We start from the raw sequence: 20,394 nt of genomic DNA on the forward strand, positions 1-20,394 counted from the left end.
ATAATGTATATGTTTCAAAATAGTTTGTATGTACTAGAAACTTATGTTATATATGTAATAACTATTTATGTATTAAGCGTGTAGCAACTTATATATTAACATTCCAACAAATTATATATATTAGCAAACGTGTAGCAACTTATTTGTCAAATTCATTTTTCATTATTTGTTGTCTCTTTCAGTTCTAGTTTATTGTACTTTCATTTTAGTTTTCTTTGATTTTTTTCATTGTCTTCTTTAGTTTTCATTGTCTGTTAATCAATTTCATTTTTTTGTCAATTTTAGTTTTTATCCTGGTAATTTTTCTTTTAGTGTTATTTTGTGTTATTTTTTGGTTGTCTTCTTTTGTTTTTAGTTTCCATTTGTCGATTTCAGTTTTATTTATTGCTTATCAATTTTAGTTTTTTTTTCATTTTATCTACTTTAGTTTTTATTTTCATATTTTAATTTAATTTTCTAGTTGTCAATTTCATTTTTAGTTTTATGCTTCAGTTATTTCTTATTCATTGTGTCTACCTTAGTTTTTAGTTTATATACCTCGTTAATTTTAGTTTTAGTTTTATGTTTTTTTTGTTTTTCATTGTGTCTGCTTTAGTCTTCAGTTTCTTTCTCATTTTAAATGAGTTCTTTTATATTTTAAGTTTTCAGTCATTTTTTTAGTTTTATTAGTTTTAGTTTTTAGCCTAATTTTTTTAGTTTTAGTTTTGAGTCACCCTTTTAAGTTTGAATAGATTCCAAAATTTTACAATTTTTTTTGTTTTGTCTTATTTGTTTTTAGTTTCCATTTGTCGATTTCAGTTTTATTTATTGCTTATCAATTTTAGTTTTTTTTTCATTTTGTCTACTTTAGTTTTTATTTTCATTTTTTAATTTAATTTTCTGGTTGTCAATTTCATTTTTAGTTTTATGCTTCAGTTATTTCTTTTTCATTGTGTCTACTTTAGTTTTGAGTTTATATACCTCGTTGTTAATTTTAGTTTCAATTTTATGTTTTGTTTTTTTGTTTTTCATTGTGTCTACTTTAGTCTTCAGTTTCTTTCTCATTTTAAAAGAGTTTTTTATATTTTAAGTTTTCAGTCATTTTTTTAGTTTTATTAGTTTAGTTTTTAGTCTAATTTTTTAGTTTTAGTTTTGAGTCACCCTTTTAAGTTCGAATGCATTCCAAAATTTTGCAAATTAGTTGTATAATAATTTACCCTCTAAGTTGGCACCTTATGCAATGCTTCTTTTAATAATTTGCCCCTCAGGGTGCGTCTTATCTTATTTTGGGTCGCTAGTCTTGTCTTTTTAATAAATGTACCTCTAATTTGTCGGCCACTCATGGGTTTTATAATAACTTGCCCCTCTATTTGGCACCTTATGAATGCTTATTCTTATAACGTGCCTCTAGGTTGCAGCTTGTCTTGTTTTATACGGCTACCCTTGTTTTTTAATAAATGCCTCCAGTTGGTTGCAAGTCATGTTTCCTGACTTTCCAACGTGTTGTATAATATATAATTTGCTCCACTAATTAGCAGCTTATGCAATATTTACTTTAATAATTTGTCCCATCATGTTGCAGCTTATCTTATTTTAGTCCGCTACTCTGTTTAGGGGTTAGTACATTTATATAAATACTATATAATAAATTTATTATATTTTGATAGTAACAATTGATGTGCATACCACATAAAAACTGTAGTTTATTTTTAGAGTAGCAAGTTTAGTATTACACGGTAGTAACTTATTTCATAAATCTTTTGGCATATTTTTACACATAAATTGCTATTAAAATAATATTCTTCGAAACATATGTAACTGTGGTCTAGTTTTATTCACCTCATCACGTAGAACATACCGGTGCAAACGAAATTGAAAACGGATACGCCATTCAAAAATTATAGCCATCAAAAAAATATTTTGATTTTTTGTTTTGCGTCAGACTGACGTCAGCATAGCAGGCCGGAAATGGGTCTCAGGCTTTGTTATTGGACATTGCTAGTGAGCTTAGTTGGCTTTGTGCTTTTGCTTACTATCATGTGTAGGAGCTCCATCGTTACTTAAAATACTAGTGGCATAGGTTTATGTGACCTTGCTCCTAGAATTAGATAGGTGTTTCTCTAGCTAGCCCGACACCTTTGTCACCTTACTAGGATCTTTATAATGTGCTTGTGAACATTGATAGAGGGGTATAATCTTGTCTAGACCGAAGTGTTTTAATTTCACACTTATTTTTGTTAGCCAAAATTTAGAAATAACTATTTGCCCTACTCTAGTCGTCATCTCGACTTTACACGAGGCCGCGATCTCTGCCTCGTCTGACCTCCAGGGCGGGCTCCGCCTCGCCTGACCCCGAGGCCGTGATCTCCGCGACTCCGCCTTGCCCAACCTCTAGGGGCAGGCTCCACCTAGCCCGACCTCGAGGCCACGATCTTCGCCTCGCCCGACCTCCGGGGGCGGGCTCCACCTTGCCTGACCCTGAGGCCGTGATCTTCGCCTCGCCCGACCCTTGGGTTTGTGCTTCGCCTCGCCCGACCCTAAGACTACGGGCTCCGCCTTGCCAGACCCCTTAGGTGCGGGCTCCGTTTCGCTCGACGAGGACCGATACCAGCGTCAACCACTTCAGGTCCAAGCGTATGAGCCTGGGTCAAAACTCTAACACCAAGGAAGAGACCGGCATGTCCCGATATAACCTGCGACCACGACGGGCCATACCTGAGGATTCACATCAGGAACAGCGTCGAGCGTACTGGTGCTGTTATGCCTAACCCTCATACGAACACTGATAGGCGCGTTAGTTCACCACAACGTCCGCCAGAACGGAGTGGAGCGCCATGACCGGCAGATGACACCTGCGCATGGCGCTAGTGACGGATAGGACCGTGACTTGGAGCCATCCCTGTTGACATCTACAGGGTCGGCAGGACCCGCATGAATGAGAAGAAGGACCCAACGATCCTAAAGACCTTCTCCCTCTCTGGTTGTTCTCTTTTCGTCTGCTATAACCCATGCTTTCTCTTGGCTTATAAAAGGGAAAGTAGGGCGCCCCATGTGGTAGAACCGCCTAATCGAATGCCTCACAGGAGTGCTTGTCTTTGATTAGACACTAAGCACTCAAGGGAGAACACTAAATTACTCGGTTCCGTCGGGCACACCCCAGGGGAGAACCCAAAAATCCACATTTTTGCCATCAGGATCATAAATGAGATAATAACGCTTACATCATTCTGAACCATTTCTTATATCACTTTTAATACAACCTCAGAGTATAACATTTATTATTATAACAGCGGAATGTAATCATATTATCAGAGTTATGAACAATTTAATTAAACAGCAGAATATAAACATGTGATCAGAATTTCAGCGGAAATAAATATCTAATCATGGCATGATGAATTATTGATATGTAAATTATGACACAGTTGTAGTACTTTCATTCATAAAAACATTTGGTGAGAGTTATAAATAACAACTACGATCGCAGCGTAAAGAAAATCCTCTCTGAGCCCACCAGGAGTAATCCACACACAAAGGTCAGCTCAAGCGTCCACCTGTCACCTGCAACAGGGGGAATAAAACCCTGAGTACTCAATTGTACTCAGCAAGACTTACCTGACAGGAGAAAAGAAAAGACTACAAGGATATGCAAGGCTATCTGGATTATGGGTTGCATTTGCAGGAAGTATTACTAAGCGTGCGTCCTTATATTTGATTTTTTTATTAATAGCCGCATTGGTTCATTAACTAACCATTCTATGTAAGCACCTGTACTACTTTCAAGCAAGTGGTAAGCAATCAGATTTCCTTTTCCATCTTCCATCTTTCATCTTCAGTTCTTACTACGATGCTAAATCGTAGACAAGCCGTACCGGATAGCCCGGCGATTCGTGAATCAATGCCCCCAGCTGGGTACCTCGAAAACACACGCCCTGCTTGTACCCCGGGCACAAGCAGGACCAACCCATCACTCTCCTGTCCCGGGTGTCTAGGTCCTCGTCCAAACTGGGACTCCAAGCCCCCGCCCCTGAGTCCCGGACTCAGTGCGGTGCAAGGACCTCCTCCACCAAAAACAAACCCTAACAGTCGGTCCGGAAAGAGCCGGATCCGCGACAAGAGAGCAACAAGTCTTCCAAGCGCCCATACACAAGTATGTGCTCAGGATAATAAGTCTGTGACCTACCCAGAGTCATATGCAACGATTGGTCCTTAACCGACCAGACAGGGAAAAACGGTGTAACCAAGCTATGACCCGCCTCCGCGGCGACACAACTTCTTACACCCACCAATATCCAAACCATATCCCTGCCCGATCACCATTTTCCTTTCCACCATTTTGTATATTCCAAGTGGTAATCATATAGTAACATATTTTCTATATCTCGCGAGTGACAGGCAATCACTCGACTTCTACCGGAGTCCTGTAGCATAGCAATCTACATGATCCTATCATACTAGTAAGACTTATAGGATAAAGATATATATGCAAGTGGTTTCATTTAACTCCTTGAAACTTAATGCACAAATATAATTTAAACTGCAGAAAGTAGGGGTTATGCACCGAGGCTTGCCTGGGTAAGATATATATTAAAAAGTTAGTATCTGCATCTTCAGATCATCCACAATCATCTAGATAGAAAGCCCAGCGCATCATCTCCTGGAGAGAATACTATTACACCATCTTCGAATTCCCAATCATCCTTCGATCGATCCGTTGATCCATCATCGTACCTATATGATATGCATGCGATGCAATGCAAAGATGTAATTAATCAACTGCAATCGTGACTCATAAAATACGACGTACACCTCTCGAGTTAACGGGCTAGTTCTAACGACGACCGTATTTAGGTTATATATACACGTTGTCGGATAAGGCGTTATTTTCCAACAAGTGTTTAGTTATATAAACCTAAGATGTTCTTTATTTTATTCTATCGATTTAAACCTTAGGTTATATACACACTGAGTAATTTAACTTGGCGTTGATTTGAGTCCACGAAACTAAGTCACACATGATTCGCTTATCGCCTCAAGTACGTTTAAATTAAAAATTCCGAGGAACTCATCTTGAAAATCTGACTTAGGCCTAAATCGCGGTGCTAAATAAGATCGTAATACCAAGGGTGTTACACCCCATGAAGAGGCCGAACCGATCAACCCATCAAGATCCGATACAGATCCGCACAAGAGCACGAACGCATAGCCGAGCAACGATCGAGCTCTCAGCACCCACCCACTCTTTTCACCAGAGACTTGGGATCATTTCCTTCTCTCGCCCGTTTATAGCCCCTACTATAAATTTTATGTGTTAGTAACACGAGCAGTAGCGACGAACTGGACGTATGGACTTTCTGTCCGAACCAGTATAAACCTCGTGTCCTCTAAACACATCATCCGAGCTAGACGCGCAATAATACAAATTTATTCATCGGTGGTAACTCGAAACACCGACAACTAGCATCTGTTCTGCTCTAATATATGAATGTGTTAGCTAGTTATGAGTTGCACCAACACTTGAGTGCCTGGTTAGTGTCTTTGTGCTATTTGGACTAAGGTCCCATTCGCTTGGAGGAATTTTGGAGGAATCTAGAGAAATTTGTGAGAGAAAACACTATTTCGGATGAAAAAAGAAGCGGATCAAATCAGGTTTAAGGGCACGCGAACGGAGCCTAAGCTATACTTATCTTCATGCTAAACTATTTGACATAGTTGTGATCGATGTTGTTGGTTTTAAGTTTTATTTTAATAATTATGCATGATCACTTGTCCATGTCTCGACATTTTTTTCACTGGTTCATACCGTTGAGCCACTTGTGATGAGATCTATGAAATAAGACTATGATGCATATGTTTCAAAATAGTTTGTATGTACCGGAAACTTATGTTATATATGTAATAACTATTTATGTATTAAGCGTGTAGCAACTTATATATTAACCTTCCAACAAATTATATATATTAGCAAACATGTAGCAACTTATGTATTCAGCGTGTAGCAACTTATTTGTCAATTTTATTTTTCATTATTTGTTGTCTCTTTCGGTTCTAGTTTATTGTACTTTGGTTTTAGTTTTCTTTGATTTTTTCATTGTCTTCTTTAGTTTTCATTGTCTATTCATCAATTTCATTTTTTTTGTCAATTTTAGTTTTTATCCTGGTAATTTTTCTTTCAGTGTTATTTTTTCGTTTTGTCTTCTTTTGTTTTTAGTTTTTATTTGTCAATTTTAGTTTTATTTATTGCTTATCAATTTTAGTTTTTTTTCATTTTGTCTACTTTAGTTTTATTTTTATATTTTTAATTTAATTTTCTGGTTGTCAATTTAATTTTTAGTTTTATGCTTCAGTTATTTCTTTTTCATTGTGTCTACTTTGGTTTTCAGTTTATTTACCTCATTGTTAATTTCAGTTTCAGTTTTATGTTTTGTTTTTTTGTTTTTCATCGTGTCTACTTTAGTCTTTAGTTTCTTTCTCATTTTAAATGAGGCATTTATATTTTAAGTATTCAGTTATTTTTTTTTTAGTTTTATTAGTTTTAGTTTTCAGTCTAATTTTTTTAGTTTTACTTTTGAGTCACCCTTTTAAGTTCGAATGCATTCCGAAATTTTGCAATTTTTTTGTTTTGTCTTCTTTTGTTTTTAGTTTCCATTTGTCGATTTCAGTTTTATTTATTGCTTATCAATTTTAGTTTTTTTTTTCATTTTTTCTACTTTAGTTTTATTTTCATTTTTTCATTTTGATTTTTTTGGTTGTCAATTTCATTTTTAGTTTTATGCTTCAGTTATTTCTTTTTCATTGCGTCAACTTTAGTGTTCAGTTTATATACCTCGTTGTTAATTTCAGTTTTATGTTTTATTTTTTGTTTTTCATTATGTCTACTTTAGTCTTCAGTTTCTTTCTCATTTTAAATGAGTTTTTTATATTTTAAGTTTTCAGTCATTTTTTTAGTTTTATTAGTTTTAGTTTTTAGTCTAATTTTTTTAGTTTTAGTTTTGAGTCACCCTTTTAAGTTCGAACGCATTCCAAAATCTTGCAAATTAGTTGTATAATAACTTACCCTTTAAGTTGGCACCTTATGCAATGCTTCTTTTAATAATTTGCCCCTCATGGTGCATCTTATCTTATTTTGGGTCGCTAGTCTTGTCTTTTTAATAAATGTACCTCCAATTTATCAGCCACTCATGAGTTTTATAATAACTTGTCCCTCTAGTTGGCAGGTTATGAATGCTTGTTCTTATAATGTGCCTCTAGGTTGTAGCTTGTCTTGTTTTATGCGGCTATCCTTGTTTTTTTAATAAATGCCTCCAGTTGGCTGCAAGTCATGTTTCTTGACTTTTTCTAACGTGTTGTATAATATATAATTTGCCCCCCCTAATTAGCAGTTTATGCAATGTTTATTTTAATAATTTGTCCCATCATGTTGTAGCTTGTCTTATTTTTGTCCGCTACTCTGTTTATGGGTTAGTACATTTATATAAATACTATATAATAAATTTATTATATTTTGATAGTAACAATTGATGTGCATACCACGTAAAAACTTTAGTTTATTTTTAGAGTAGCAAGTTTAGTATTACACAGTAGCAACTTATTTCATAAATCTCCTAGCATATTTTTACACATAAATTGTTATTAAAATAATATTCTTCGAAACATAGGTAAGTGTGATCTAGTTTTATTCGCCTCGTCACATAGAACATACCGGTGCAAATGGAATTGAAAACGGATAAGCCATTCAAAAATTATAGCCATCAAAAAAATATTTTGATTTTTTGTTTTGCGTCTGACTGAGTGTGTGTGTGTGGCTGGGCCGCTGGGGCAACGGCGTGTGTCTGAAACTCTGAGTTGCGCGCGCGTGGCTTGGAGGTCGCACGCTACGCCCCGTGCGCGCCCGGTCACGGGTTATCCGTGTCCATTTGGCTTGGGGGTAACGGTGGGGATGCTATGCTAGTAGAAACAAAAAGACCACATGTTTCTCAAAAAACCTAACTTGAAAAATATCATATAGGTCTAAAAATATAGCCTGATGCCACATGTAAATCCGACATGGATTGTTTGTTTTGGGTTTGGGTAGGGGCGGATGCAACGGTGGGGCGGGGGTGCTCGAGCCCCCCCACAGATACCGGAGCAGTGGAGTCTTTCTGGAGCCCTATAAATTTTTTATGTAAAGTTCTATGGTGCAGGTGGGGCTGAGACTTAAAATCGAGCAACAGTCGGAGGTATGTGAAGGATCAGCCCCCCTAAAAATTTTCCTGAATTCGCCGCTGGGTTTGGGTTAGGGAGAGGAAGAGAGGCCTAGGATTAGGTCTAGACCTTATTAATAAAAGAAATACAACAAATGATTAGTTAGCATTTAAGCGTGTTTGGTTCTACGTCCATGTAGCTTTACCTGCTAATAGGGACGGACCTACAGCGTATGTAGGGTGGGCCACCGCATACCCTGGGGTCCGCCAGTCATAGAGATAGGTAGAAATTTTCAATGTAAAAAAAATTGCATAAGAAATTTTTTTGATTTACCGAATTACATTAGAATTTTTTTTGCTGCGCATACCCAGAGGTAAAAACCTAGGTCCGTCACTGCCTGCTAAGCAAATGTCGTAAGCCATTGAGTTTTGGTCGTCTGACTGTTAAGATTTCTCCGTGGGAGACAAGTCGTTTGGCATGTCGCAAAGGCGCAAACTAAAAGCCCGAGTGGTTGTTTGATTTACGGCCTCCTAAATAAGCTCTCTGTCAGCAGTGGCGGAGCCAGGATTTATACTCAGGGAGGGCCGGCCGTCAGGAATTATACTTAGGGGGGCCGGCTCGGTCTTTTTTATTACGATAATTTTATTATCTAGTTGTGTTTTGTATAATTATATTATCTAGAAGATATTAATAGGTATATATGACAAGAATTTTATATAATCTTCCTCTTAATATAAATAAAAAACTGCCAGCCCCCTTGGCTCCGCCAGTGTCTGTCAGCCACATCAATTCGGATCCAGGTGTCTAAAATCAGACGTGTGTGAGTTTTTTTTAATCAGACGTGATACCTGGCTGCTGTGCGTGATTGTTAAATTTGCTCGGGGCAACCAAACAGCCCCTTCGGGTTTGTTGTTTGCTTTGAGATAAATAGCCTGGTTGGTTCGTATTATTGCTGATTTATGAAGAAATATTATTGTTTGGTTGGCGTGAAAGAAAAATACTGTGATCGTTTACGACAACAGCCAAACCGAAACCTGGCTCGCGTCTGATTTTGGACGGGATCGACGTGCGCGATGCGTCACGTCTCACGTGCCTGGCTGGCACCAACCAATGAACCAAAACACGCCCATGCCGGCTCCTGGCCAAGGCAAAGAACCCCCGAGCCCCGAGAAAACTCCGACTGCTCACCCCTGCCGTTTCGTTCCCCGTTCACCTCGCGGGAGGAGCGCGCGCTCGCTCTCTCGTCGCCGACAACCGGGGGACCGCCGCCGCAGCCCTACGGCAGGTGCCCTGGTCCGGGCGCTTTGCCGGCGACGAGCAGCCACCAGGTATCGGCACGGCACCCCTTCTCTTCCCTTTCTACTGTGCGAAACCGAGCACCCGAACCCTAGCTTGAAGCTATCTGGATGCTTGTGTTCGGATCCGATCTAGTACTTACAAGCTTATGCATTCATTATTTCATTATGCTTACACGTACGATGGTGTTCGTGCTCAATGGTTTAGCCGATCTGTATCATGCATTAAAAAGTAATCAAGTTGTAAACTTTAGCCATTCATACTTACCTATCGGGGAGTCTGGTTAATCATTTGATGATTTTGGAAACATTTAGCATTCTTTGCGGTTAATCAAGACAATGCACGGCCTTTCTTATGGCTTTACACTCCTTATTATGTTTTACAGTATATACCTTTTTGTATTGGAGTTGTAACCCATACACAGTTGTTTTCTGTAAAGCTTTTTCTTTCCCCTTTTAACATTTGACAATGTGTGCCATTGCTTACACTTTTGATGACATTTTTCTGCATTTTCCTGGAGCAGATAGAGGATTGTGACCAATCAAGATGTCCGGGGAAAACCCAGCAACAGCAGCAGAGGATCCACCTCCATTGGCGAATGGAGAATCTGCTGCTTCAGATAAGAATGATGCTGAGAAGTATGGCTCTGAAGAGAGGAGGGAAGTGGCAGTGACTAGCAATGATGCCTATGAAGTGAAGAGTGGCTGTGAAATTGGCACAGAGCGCGCGGCAGATGAGGGCGCAAATATTGTGGAGACCGATGATACCAACGAAGCCAATTCAGGTTCTGCTAATGTGGTTGGCGCTGTGGATGTTAAAATGGTTGAGACACAGCGTGAAGCCAATATTGAAGCTGTGGATGTTAAAATGATCGAGACACAGCATGAAGCCAGTCTTGAAGCTGTGGATGTTAGAATTGTCGAGACACAGCATGAAGTCAGTATTGAAGCTGTGGATGTTAAAATGGTTGAGACACAGCATGAAGCAAATATTGAAGTTGTGGATGTTAAAATGGTCGAGACAAAGCATGAAGCCAATATTGAAGCTGAGGATGTGAAAATGGTTGACACAAAACATGAAGCCGTTATTGACGTTGAGGTTGTGAAAATGGTTGATACGCAACACGAAGCCAACATTGAAGCTAAGGATGTGAAAATGGTTGACACACAGCATGAAGCCAATATTGATGCTGGGGAAGATGCGTGTCAAGTTAAGGAGGGACTGAATGGCGATAATCAGTATGCCAAGGCATCAGAAGGTGAGGACACCAAGATGATTGAAGCAAAGGCTGATACTAGGAATTCCGAGGCACAAGAAAATAGGAAGCCAGAAAAGGAAGGCAATGCAGAAGAGAAGACAAATCATGCCAATGGCATTGAAATGGCTGAGAAGGAAGATGTGTGTCAGAAGGAAGATAAGGAGGGAATGAATGAGGACAGTCAGGATGCCAAGGTAGCTGAAGCTGATGAAATGAACATGGTCGAAGCAAAGGTTGATGCTAGAAATGCAGAGGCTCAAGGAAATGGGAAGAAGGAAGAAATGGAGGACAAGATGGAAGAGAAGGGAAACAATGCCAATGTTGAAGATGATGTGAAAACTTTTGGCAACGAAGATGCATTCCAGAAGAGAGTCAAGGAGGGAAATAATGAGGATAGGCAAGATGCCAGGGCATCAGAAGGTGATGAAATCAAGATGGTTGAAGCAAAGACTGATGGAAATGCTGAGGTAGAAGGAAATGAGAAGAAGGAAGACAAAGCTGGCCAGACTGAAGAGAAGAAAAATAATGCCGGTATTGAAACCGAGGAGTTAAAAGTGCCTGACAAGGAATATACATGTGAAGAGGAAGATAAAAATTTAAAGAATGAGAGTATTCAAGATGGCAAGGCAGCAGATGGTGAGGACATGAGGAGTGTTGAAGGAAAGACTGATGCTGAAATTGCAGAGGTAATAGAAAGTAGGAAAAATGGAGAAGTGGAGTTCAAGGCTGAACAGAAGAAAAATGATGCCAATATTGAAGCCGAGAATGTGATTATGGTTGACAGGGGAAATGCATGTCAGACAGAAGATAAGGTGAGAAAAAATGATGATAGTCAGGATGCCAACCCAGCAGAATGTGAGGACATCAAGACGGTTGAAGCAAAGAGTGATGCTGGAAATGCAGCGGTAAAGGAAAATGAGAGGAAGGAAACAAAGGAGGAGCATAATGAAGAAAAGGAAAATGTTGTCAATGTTCAAGCTGATGATGTGAAAATTGCCGACAAGGAAGATGCATGTCGGAAGGAAGACAAGGAAAGAAAGACTGAGGATAGTCACGGCGCCAAGGCAGCAGAAGGCGGGGAAACTATGATGGCTGAATCAAAGTCTGCGGCTGTACATGCAGAGGTTAAAGAAAATGGACAGAAGGAAGAAGGTGGGAACGAGACTGAAGAGAAACAAATCATATGCATGGAGAAACAAGACGAAGATAAGATGGCGCCAGCAGAAGTAGATAAACTAGAACTGGACAATAGAGAACAGATTGGCGTGGAAATGCAGGATGGGTTGAAAGAGGAAGAAAAAAGTGGTTTTGATAAGCATGAAGTGAGTGATAGAGAAGAAAGTGTTGAGGAGAGTCAGCAGGAATTTAAAGGGGAGGCAAAAGGTAATGTGGGCAAGCAAGAAGTGGATGATAGAGAACAAAATACCAAGGAGAAGCAGGACGGATTGGAAGAGGTAGAAAGAGTTCTTTCTGGCAAGGATGAGGCAGCAAAAAATGAACAAGAGGGAGCTGCTGAGGAGCAAGAGGGAGAGAAATGGGACGGAAATGTGGCTGCTGAGAAGAAAGAGGAAGAGAAACAAGATGCCAAGCTGACTGCTGTGGAAAAGGACAAAACACATGATGGAAAAGTGGCTGCTGAGAAGGAAGAGGAAGAGGAAGAGGAAGTGAACGAAAACGTAACTTCTGAGAAGAATGAAGTGGGTGTGATCGAAAGGGGAGTTTCTGAGAAGGATGAGGAAATGGAAACAAAGGGAAACACTACTGCTGATAAACAAGAGGGAAAGAAAGATAATCAAATAGATGATATATGTAAACACGAGGGACAAAATAAAGGGACCAAACGAGCAAATGCTGACATAGAAGAGGCAGAAAATGGAAGCGTGTCTAATAAAAAAGAGAAGGATGGCGAGGCGACAGTGGAACAAGGTGGCGAGTCAGACAAGAACGTGGAAGAGAATAAGAATGGAGAACCAAAGAGCAAGAAGGCAAGGATTATTATAGAAAAGGACCATGGAAAGGATAAGAAACAAGATGGTTCTAAGTCTAGGGAAGCCAAGAACTTGCTGAGTACCCCAAGTCCTTATTCTCTTGATCGTCCGGTGCGTGCCAGGAAAACAGTGGAGAGGTTGGTTGAAGTGATTGAGAAGGAGCCGCTTATTGTTGAGAAGGTTATATCCTCACAGACATCTTTTCCTATTTGATTCCGTTGTCATACTGTGCCCTTTCATAATGCTTTTTAAACATGTCAATGCAGGGCCGTGGCACACCTTTGAAGAATATACCTGGCGGTGCGGAACTCTGTCGCAATATCTTTCTATTTTTGGTTTCGTAAACACTGCATTTTGCACCCTTACAATCTCACCTGAGGCATATAAATATGTTTTTGGTACATTAAACCTAAGATGACCTCATAATGCTATCTTTTTTTAACTATATATTGTGGTATAATATGTTATGAAGTAATATGATTCTTGGCGAAACCAGTAGCCCTGTTAAAGTGTGTATCTCCAGGGGTTTCCATCTTCTATATTTTTTGGTGCCTGCTATTTTCTTAACAATTACAACTTCATGGCTTTAATCTGATTAGGAAACAAACGATTTTGTTCACATGGCATGGTAACCTATACTCCCTCCTGTCCTAACACAATCTCTAAGTATGCCTTTGACAGCCACCATCTTTTCAGAATATATGCGTAAAACCCAGGATGAGATTATGAAAGTATCTTTGAAGACAAATCTACACTTGTGACTTTCTTGTTTCCAAACTAATATAGAAGTTATTGATATCCTGATTTCAAAGTATTCGAGACTGGTGTGGTGTGACTCTTATATTTTTGTATCTTTGACTTCGATTGACTCTATATCAGTTTCCTGTTTTGAAACTGCACCTTGCGCTTTCTCAGAATTGAAGTTTCTATATTGTTAGTGCCCTGGCAGAATTTTTGCATGTTGCAGTGTTGCATTATCTCTATGTTGCAGTACTGATTCTGCAGTTCAATGACTTGCAACATCAATTCTTTCTACAAGTGTTGATCAGTATATACTCTGCTGATTCAGATTTGAATATTTTGCAGTTGCGAAGAGAATATCAGATAAACAACCTTCCGAGCTTAAGCTTCTCCATCAAATCCTTTTTGGGAGGTTGGGAAAGGTAATTTAAAATATAAATGTTGCGCTTTTAAAATGACTCATGCAGATTTCTGTTGTGGGATTTTTCTAGACTTCAGTTAATTATTTCATCTGGGACAGTTAAAAACATAGTAAAATCTCTGGCGAAGTCATGGTAGATCTTTGGAAAGAATATGTTCTTATATTGAACGATTCCATGTCTGTGGACCATGAATACATAATTCACCTGGCCCAAGTGACATTCTCAGTAACTTGTATAGTTCATGCTTTAGGACCAAGGCGCACATAATGAAAATATCTGCAGGAAATCTGGAACTTTGCTACGTTGCACCTATTTGTAGGCTTTCACTTGAACTTAAAGCTTCCATAGGTTTAATCCTATGTAACAATCTGTTTTAGACTAGCATCTTACTTCCTTTGATAAGCTTAGTTTAAGCTGCTTTAAACTTTGGTGTTATGAAACCAAATAGAAGTTCTAGCCTGTCTAAACTGGTCTTGCTAATCAATGTTATCAAGTTGTCCGACTCACGATTAGTCAGGCTGACCAGTGACATGATGATCAGCTATGCACTACGATTAGTCATGATTAGTCGCGATTAATCACAATTAGTCACCATTAGCCGGGCTGATCGGTGCCATGGTGACTAGGATCGATTAGACGATTTGATAACATTGTTGCTAATAAAGGGAGTACTTTCAGGATGAACAAAATGATTAAACGTGTTTTTTTTTACTTTACATGTTGGCAGATACACCTTATTAGTCTTTTTTCTGGGGTTTGGTTTTGTCACTGGCTCACTGCTTCTGGCTTTTGACCGAAACACTTGTAAAATTTCAAGTTCTGAGGCTACCTTTGAAAATTGGAAGTCTGGGATATAAATTAGATGCAATTAGTAGCCTCTTGGTATACATTTTGTTAAAAAGAAGGTCCAGGCATGTGAACCAGCTGAACTGAAACTAGAGTCCCCAAAACCAGCTGAACTTAAACTAGAGTCCCAAAAACCAGTGTACATTTATATACAGAGGGATTACTTGCTTCAAGTTGAATTCTTGTGTTTTTCGTTTGTTGTTTTATCACAGTTGAACTCTGCACAAATTGTCATTGATGCCAAAGCTTCAGTCCAAGATTCTTTTAAATATACTTATCCCGACAAATTGTTACAGGCTGTTGATTTCAAAAGCCATATACTTGAGTTCTCTGGATTTCTGTGGCATGAGAGTGATGTAAGCATCATTGTTTTTTCCCCAAAATTTCAAAGATTGGTAGTTGCACTATTTATCTGAGATTATTATTTTAACTTTGGCGGCTCTCTTTCTTGTAGGAAAAGCATAGAGCCAAGGCCAAGGAGAAGCTTGACAAATGTTCGATAGAAACGTTATTGGATCTCTGCAATCTGCTTGTTATTCCAGTTTCAAGGGTAAATAGTAGAAAGGTTGATGAATATCTTTTATCTTGCTTACTTAACTTGAATCCGAGTGCAGCATGATGCAATTTCGGTTTTTTCTGTAACTAAGTTACCCATGCAGGATGACATTGTGGCGAAGCTGCTGGATTTCATTGCTGAGCCCCGCGCTAAGGATGATTCTACACTTTCTGATGATCAGGTAAAATCTGTGGCATACAATGGGTATGCACTTTCTGAGATTTGTTTATGGATTACAACAACAATGAACAGAAAGTTTGCTTCAGTGTTTCTTCCTTTACTTATCTCCATGTTTTACACTTCTGTACTGTGCAGGGATCAAATTCTAGGAAGCGCAAACGAGAGGTGGGCAGTGCAACTAAGAATCCAGAAGGCACACACAAGAGATCTAGGAAGGTAACATCTTGTATTGGTCTGACACAATCTATCTAATCACAGTTCTTTGCCATTAACTTGAAACAAGCTTTAATATTTACCTTCTGTTAATTACTTAATTTCTATTTTGTTTCATATTGCATGGAAGTTTCACATGTGCAATTGCTGCTGTACAGCCAGATACTTGATAATTCCAAATTGTAATGATCACTGATATCTGTTACCATAGCTATCACCCTTTTTGTGACTCGCACTTATTTGCCTTTTTTGTGTGACACCAGAAACTTGATGATGAACATACATCACGTAAAAGGTGGCAAAAATATTCCGAGTCAGAATCTGATGAAGATGCTGAAGAAGGGCATGAAGAGGATGATCACATGAAATCTGATAGTGAGGAAAACAAAGATGATGGTGAAGAAGTTGATAGTGAGCAGGAAGATAGATATGGCCGGCGAAAAGTAAAGGCAGGTAAGAAGTCTGTAGATGGAAAAGGATCTACAGCTAAAACTAAAAGGAAGGCGATCACAGGGATTTCTCCAAATACAGCTCCTATAGCTACATTGAGCAAGTGTTCGAGCAGAGTTTCATCATCGCCGAAAAGTTCTAAGGATAAGCAGAGGTCTGCTGTGGATTTAAGCGTTGTCTCTAGGAAGAGTAAACCCATTACACCAAAGCACACAACAAATTCTGAAAAAGAGACCAATGAAAGAAGATCATCAGGTACGATTATCACTTCACTGATTAGTCCACTGTATGGTAATATCCATGATACCATAAATCGTGCTTTCCTTTGATACATTGCTTATAGATGCAATATTTCTGCTTGCTATTCTGAACTTTCTAATTGTTGTGTTATGATGAATTATGATCAAGAGCTATATGTTTTTCTGTATCTGTGAGAATACACAGTAGATTAATTGATATTTTTGTCAGAAAGATGGTGAGACTAGTGATTTTTTATAATATAGTTTAAAATTTACCTTCTGGTTTTATTCTTACATCTATAACCTGCAGTTACTTTGGACATTCATCTTTTGTGCTGTTTGTATCCTTTGTTGATTTGACATTCGAAGATTCATAAGTGGGACGGATATTTTCCTATATCATTCCCTGTTGTTACGTGGCATGTGTAACATGGAAATTGCGTTTTGTGAATACTTTATGCTGGTATCATGTCATTCATTCAAATACATAAAACATGTTTGGAATAATATAAAAAACATAGGTTTCAGATTGTGGAATGACCCCCCCTAATGGTGTGCTCTACTGCTCTGTCTAGGCAAAGGATCAACAAGTAAAGGGAAATCAGCAGAAGCAGAACAAGCTCTTCCCAGCAAGGATGAACTGCAAAAAACTATTGTTCAACTTCTTAAGAAGGTCGACTTTGACAATGTGAGTTACAGTGTTTAGGCAGAGTAGCAATGTGTATTCAGCTATAATAGTATAATGGACTACATCTATTATAAATGAAATCAACCTTGGTTCATAAGAGAATTATAAGCTACTGTGAGTTGACTTAACTCTGAGTTGCATGTATAAAATGTATTTTCAGCCTGTGTTAGACTGGAACTTTGATTTACTCTCTTTTCTGGTTTGTCTTCTTAGATCACCATTTGGAATGTAGATTTACATTGCTTTTGCTGACATATTCCTCTTACTAGTTCCACTTTTGTTGCTTGTTGCCATAACCTTGTACTATCTTTCTTATATAGAGTGTGATCCACATAGATCTAACTGGTTCGTTGATTCATTTTCCAGGTTACCTTCAGTGACATTCTTAAGGTGCTCGGTAAGCCTCTTAATATGATGCATCAGGATTTGAATTAATTAGCTAATGCTTAATGTTCTAAATTCTAGCAAACAAAATGTTACAGATAAGCGCTACAAGATGGATGTATCTTCAATGAAAGATACTGTGAAGTCCATAATTCTTGATGAGCTGGTCAAGTTAGCGGAGGCAGACGAGGACTAATTTGGAAATGAAGATGCTGGCAAGATGAAGTCAAAGCATCAAAGCATATTATAGGATGAGGGCTGAGAAGCTCGAGCCCACTAGCTATAATGACTGTAACCATGTTAACTGTTGTTAACCGATGCCTTTGCTCAGTAACTTGCCCTATTTTGGGAATGTAGGATGCTTTGCACCTCTGATCTAACCAATGGAGGTACTTAAACCGCTGTGGTTGCCTGCGACGATTAGCTCCTGGTTCTTCTCTGAATGGATTCTGTTGGTTGCCGTTCTTTGTTCCTTGCATTCTACTTATTTGCAACTTTTTGAGTGAGGGTCATCTATGTGGTTAGTGGAGGCGCATATCTCAGCCTGATCTGCTGTGATGGTTGCACTTGCACTGCGAAGTACAATTCTTTGTTCCTCGGATGTGATATTGCAGCCTAATCTGGTGTGGTGGTTGCATCGCAAAGTGTTGATGTTTGCATAGCATAGGGTTTAAATTTGAAGTTTGTCAATTATGCTGACCCGGTCTTTGCAATGCGTGCTTCTGATTTGCATTAGTCCAAAAAAAAAATCAGTAGACGCCACAAATTACAGTACACCGGCGCTGTAGAGTTGCTGGGAGGTACGTAATTGTAGGGTTACATCTGGATAGTGTTTTTATTCTATTTTTCAAAAAGGCAGAGAGCCCAAGTGCACAGTTGAACTGAATCGTTAGTTGCCAGGGTGAATTACATGACATCTATCTGCAACAAATCAGACCTCGTACAAGAGCAAGTAAGCCTCCTCCTTTACCCATTTAATCCTTCTGCTTCTTATGAATTCGTCGAATTTCTTGTTCAGCTCACTGATCTCTAACCTGTCCAGCCCTTGAGCTGTTTCGCAGGTCGGTTCCTCGACATCAACAGTCTCCTCCAAGGTGCTGCTGCTGTCTTCTTCTTCACCAAGCCTGACCAGCTCCAGCTTCGATAGCTGCTCCTCATCATCTGGTAACGTGTTGGCTGACATTGTTGACATGTCTTCTTCACCTTCTTGTTCATCGTGGTCTACACTTTCTGAACATGAGACACTTAACAGCACGGCACATTGCTCCACCTGCACCTGCACCTGATGATGCCGTGCTTGTTTCTCCAGGACGACTCCACCAGGTTCGCCGGAAGAAGCGGCATCGCCTGCGGATGCGGTGGCAGCGAAGCAGCGGCGGCAGTCGGCGGCCAGGAGGACGAAGATGACGTTGGAGAGCACGAACAGCGCCGTCTTGCTGGTGAAAATGCTGCCAGCAGCGAGGAGCCGAGCAGGTAGAGTGGATGAGTTTTGCGAGCTGGCCATGGAGAAGGACGACAAGAACAAGGCGAGGAAAGCGATGGCCGCAAGCGCTAAGGTGACAAGTGAGGCGTCGGCGCTCCTCGTGAACCTCGCAATGCCTCGGTTGCAGTGCTTCGCGCTGCTCTGGTGTTCTACTTGTACATGCAGTATGTGATCCATGCTCTCTGTTTGTTACAGGTTAGAGGGGGATGAAGGCTTTGGTCCGATGATAGAGACGGGTTGCTCCTGAGTTGCCGAGACCGAAGCTCGTTGAGGTATTTATACTTGCTTGGTTGACAGTATAACAACCCTGCGAGCAATGATACATACATATCATATGGCTGGTTGGTTTCTTGGGTGCAAACAGAGAGAAGTTTCAGACGCCTGCCGGTGTAGTTTCCCCCAGGCCCAGCTACAGAAAGCAGCACATTAGTATAATTTAAGCAGCGTTGCCACCTAATGAAGTGCCCTGTCAGCTGCCTGGTGACGAGGAAGGAAGTATCATGGAACTTGCTACTGCATGCTTAGTCATCAGGCAGCAACCAACAGACCGTGCGGTGCAGACAGGCAGATCTCTGGAAACTTAATTTGACGGCTGACAGCGACCCGGTGAAATTCACCGAGTTCGTTGGTTTAACTGAACGCCCACGGAGATCAGAATCGATGCTTTCCTGGCAATTAGCGCCGCCGTAGAATGTAGGGTTTCAGCGGGAGTGGTGTTCTTGCGTTCAGATCTGAAGCCTGCGTTCAGCGCAGTGAAACCACGACCTGTTGAAGAAGAAGAGCCACGACGAGATGAAACTCAAAGTGCAGGGAACATCCAGTCATCCAGACCAAGTAGACTCAGAACAAAGCAAACGTGTTACAGAAAACAAGTGTGTCTGTGTGTGATTCTCTGGTTGTTGAGAGTTGAGATCACATCATCGTCGTCATCGAGCAGCCGCTTGTAAGAGACTGAAACGAGCACATGAGCTGCTGCCGCATCGGTCACAGTAGGAGCACTATCTTAGTCGCCTGGATCATGAGGCCACACAAGCTGTCGCCTAACAGCTCGCTACTGTACAATGCACTTGATGTGGGGTTCAAGTTTTGCTGGATCATTGCAATGGCCAATAGGCGGTGGTGGACACGTGGCGACGCGAGATCTGCCTCGGCCACGTGACCCCGAGACAGGCAGCAGCATCTCCGGTGACAACGCTGGACACTTTTTGGTTAGATATGTACTGTATAGAGTATGTTGTCGGTGTCTGATCATGGCGATAGAACAGCCGATGATCCTTTTTTTTTTTTGAGGGGAGCCGGACATAACAACTTTATTTTTGTTCAATTTCAGACATGAGTGGGCCTGTAAGGCATGAATTTTGGAGCTCAGCTCTGTATGATTTTCTGAAGACTTTCCATCCAATTTCTGATCCAAGGCCCAGACTCAGACCACCTTGCTAGGCGCACCATGCACTCATTTGAGGCCCTGCATACAAGGCTACAACATT

At 40.0% G+C, this 20,394-nt stretch overlaps 1 protein-coding gene across 3 annotated transcripts; it reads left to right on the forward strand.

The window, feature by feature from the left end:
* The first annotated feature begins 9,301 nt into the window (after positions 1-9,301).
* LOC136535973 (DEK domain-containing chromatin-associated protein 4-like) lies at positions 9,302-17,883 on the forward strand. Of its 3 annotated transcripts, none has more exons than XM_066528440.1 (12): positions 9,302-9,491; positions 9,983-12,885; positions 12,972-13,005; positions 13,792-13,868; positions 15,011-15,070; positions 15,169-15,279; positions 15,362-15,451; positions 15,586-15,666; positions 15,927-16,368; positions 16,928-17,040; positions 17,407-17,437; positions 17,523-17,883. In XM_066528440.1, the coding sequence occupies exons 2-12, from the start codon at positions 10,006-10,008 to the stop codon at positions 17,618-17,620; spliced, it is 4,017 nt and encodes a 1,338-aa protein (XP_066384537.1). In that variant the 5' UTR covers positions 9,302-9,491; positions 9,983-10,005; the 3' UTR covers positions 17,621-17,883. The 3 variants fall into 3 exon arrangements, with proteins under 3 accessions (XP_066384537.1, XP_066384576.1, XP_066384620.1); XM_066528479.1 differs by having other exon boundaries at positions 15,374-15,451; XM_066528523.1 differs by having other exon boundaries at positions 15,169-15,264; positions 15,374-15,451.
* The last annotated feature ends 2,511 nt before the right edge of the window (positions 17,884-20,394 follow it).

The sequence above is a fragment of the Miscanthus floridulus genome, chromosome 1 (genome assembly GCF_019320115.1).
Source record: "Miscanthus floridulus cultivar M001 chromosome 1, ASM1932011v1, whole genome shotgun sequence".
NCBI classification, from domain to species: Eukaryota; Viridiplantae; Streptophyta; class Magnoliopsida; order Poales; family Poaceae; genus Miscanthus; species Miscanthus floridulus.

What these genes read in the sequence shown, in the direction of transcription:
- LOC136535973 (XM_066528440.1), top strand. Translation starts at nt 10,006, where the DNA reads ATGTCCGGGGAAAACCCAGCAACAGCAGCAGAGGATCCACCTCCATTG. An exon ending in AGCCGCTTATTGTTGAGAAG is followed by an intron (nt 12,886 to 12,971) that starts GTTATATCCTCA and finishes ATGTCAATGCAG; the next exon opens with GGCCGTGGCACACCTTTGAA. An exon ending in CAAGGGTAAATAGTAGAAAG is followed by an intron (nt 15,280 to 15,361) that starts GTTGATGAATAT and finishes TCTGTAACTAAG; the next exon opens with TTACCCATGCAGGATGACAT.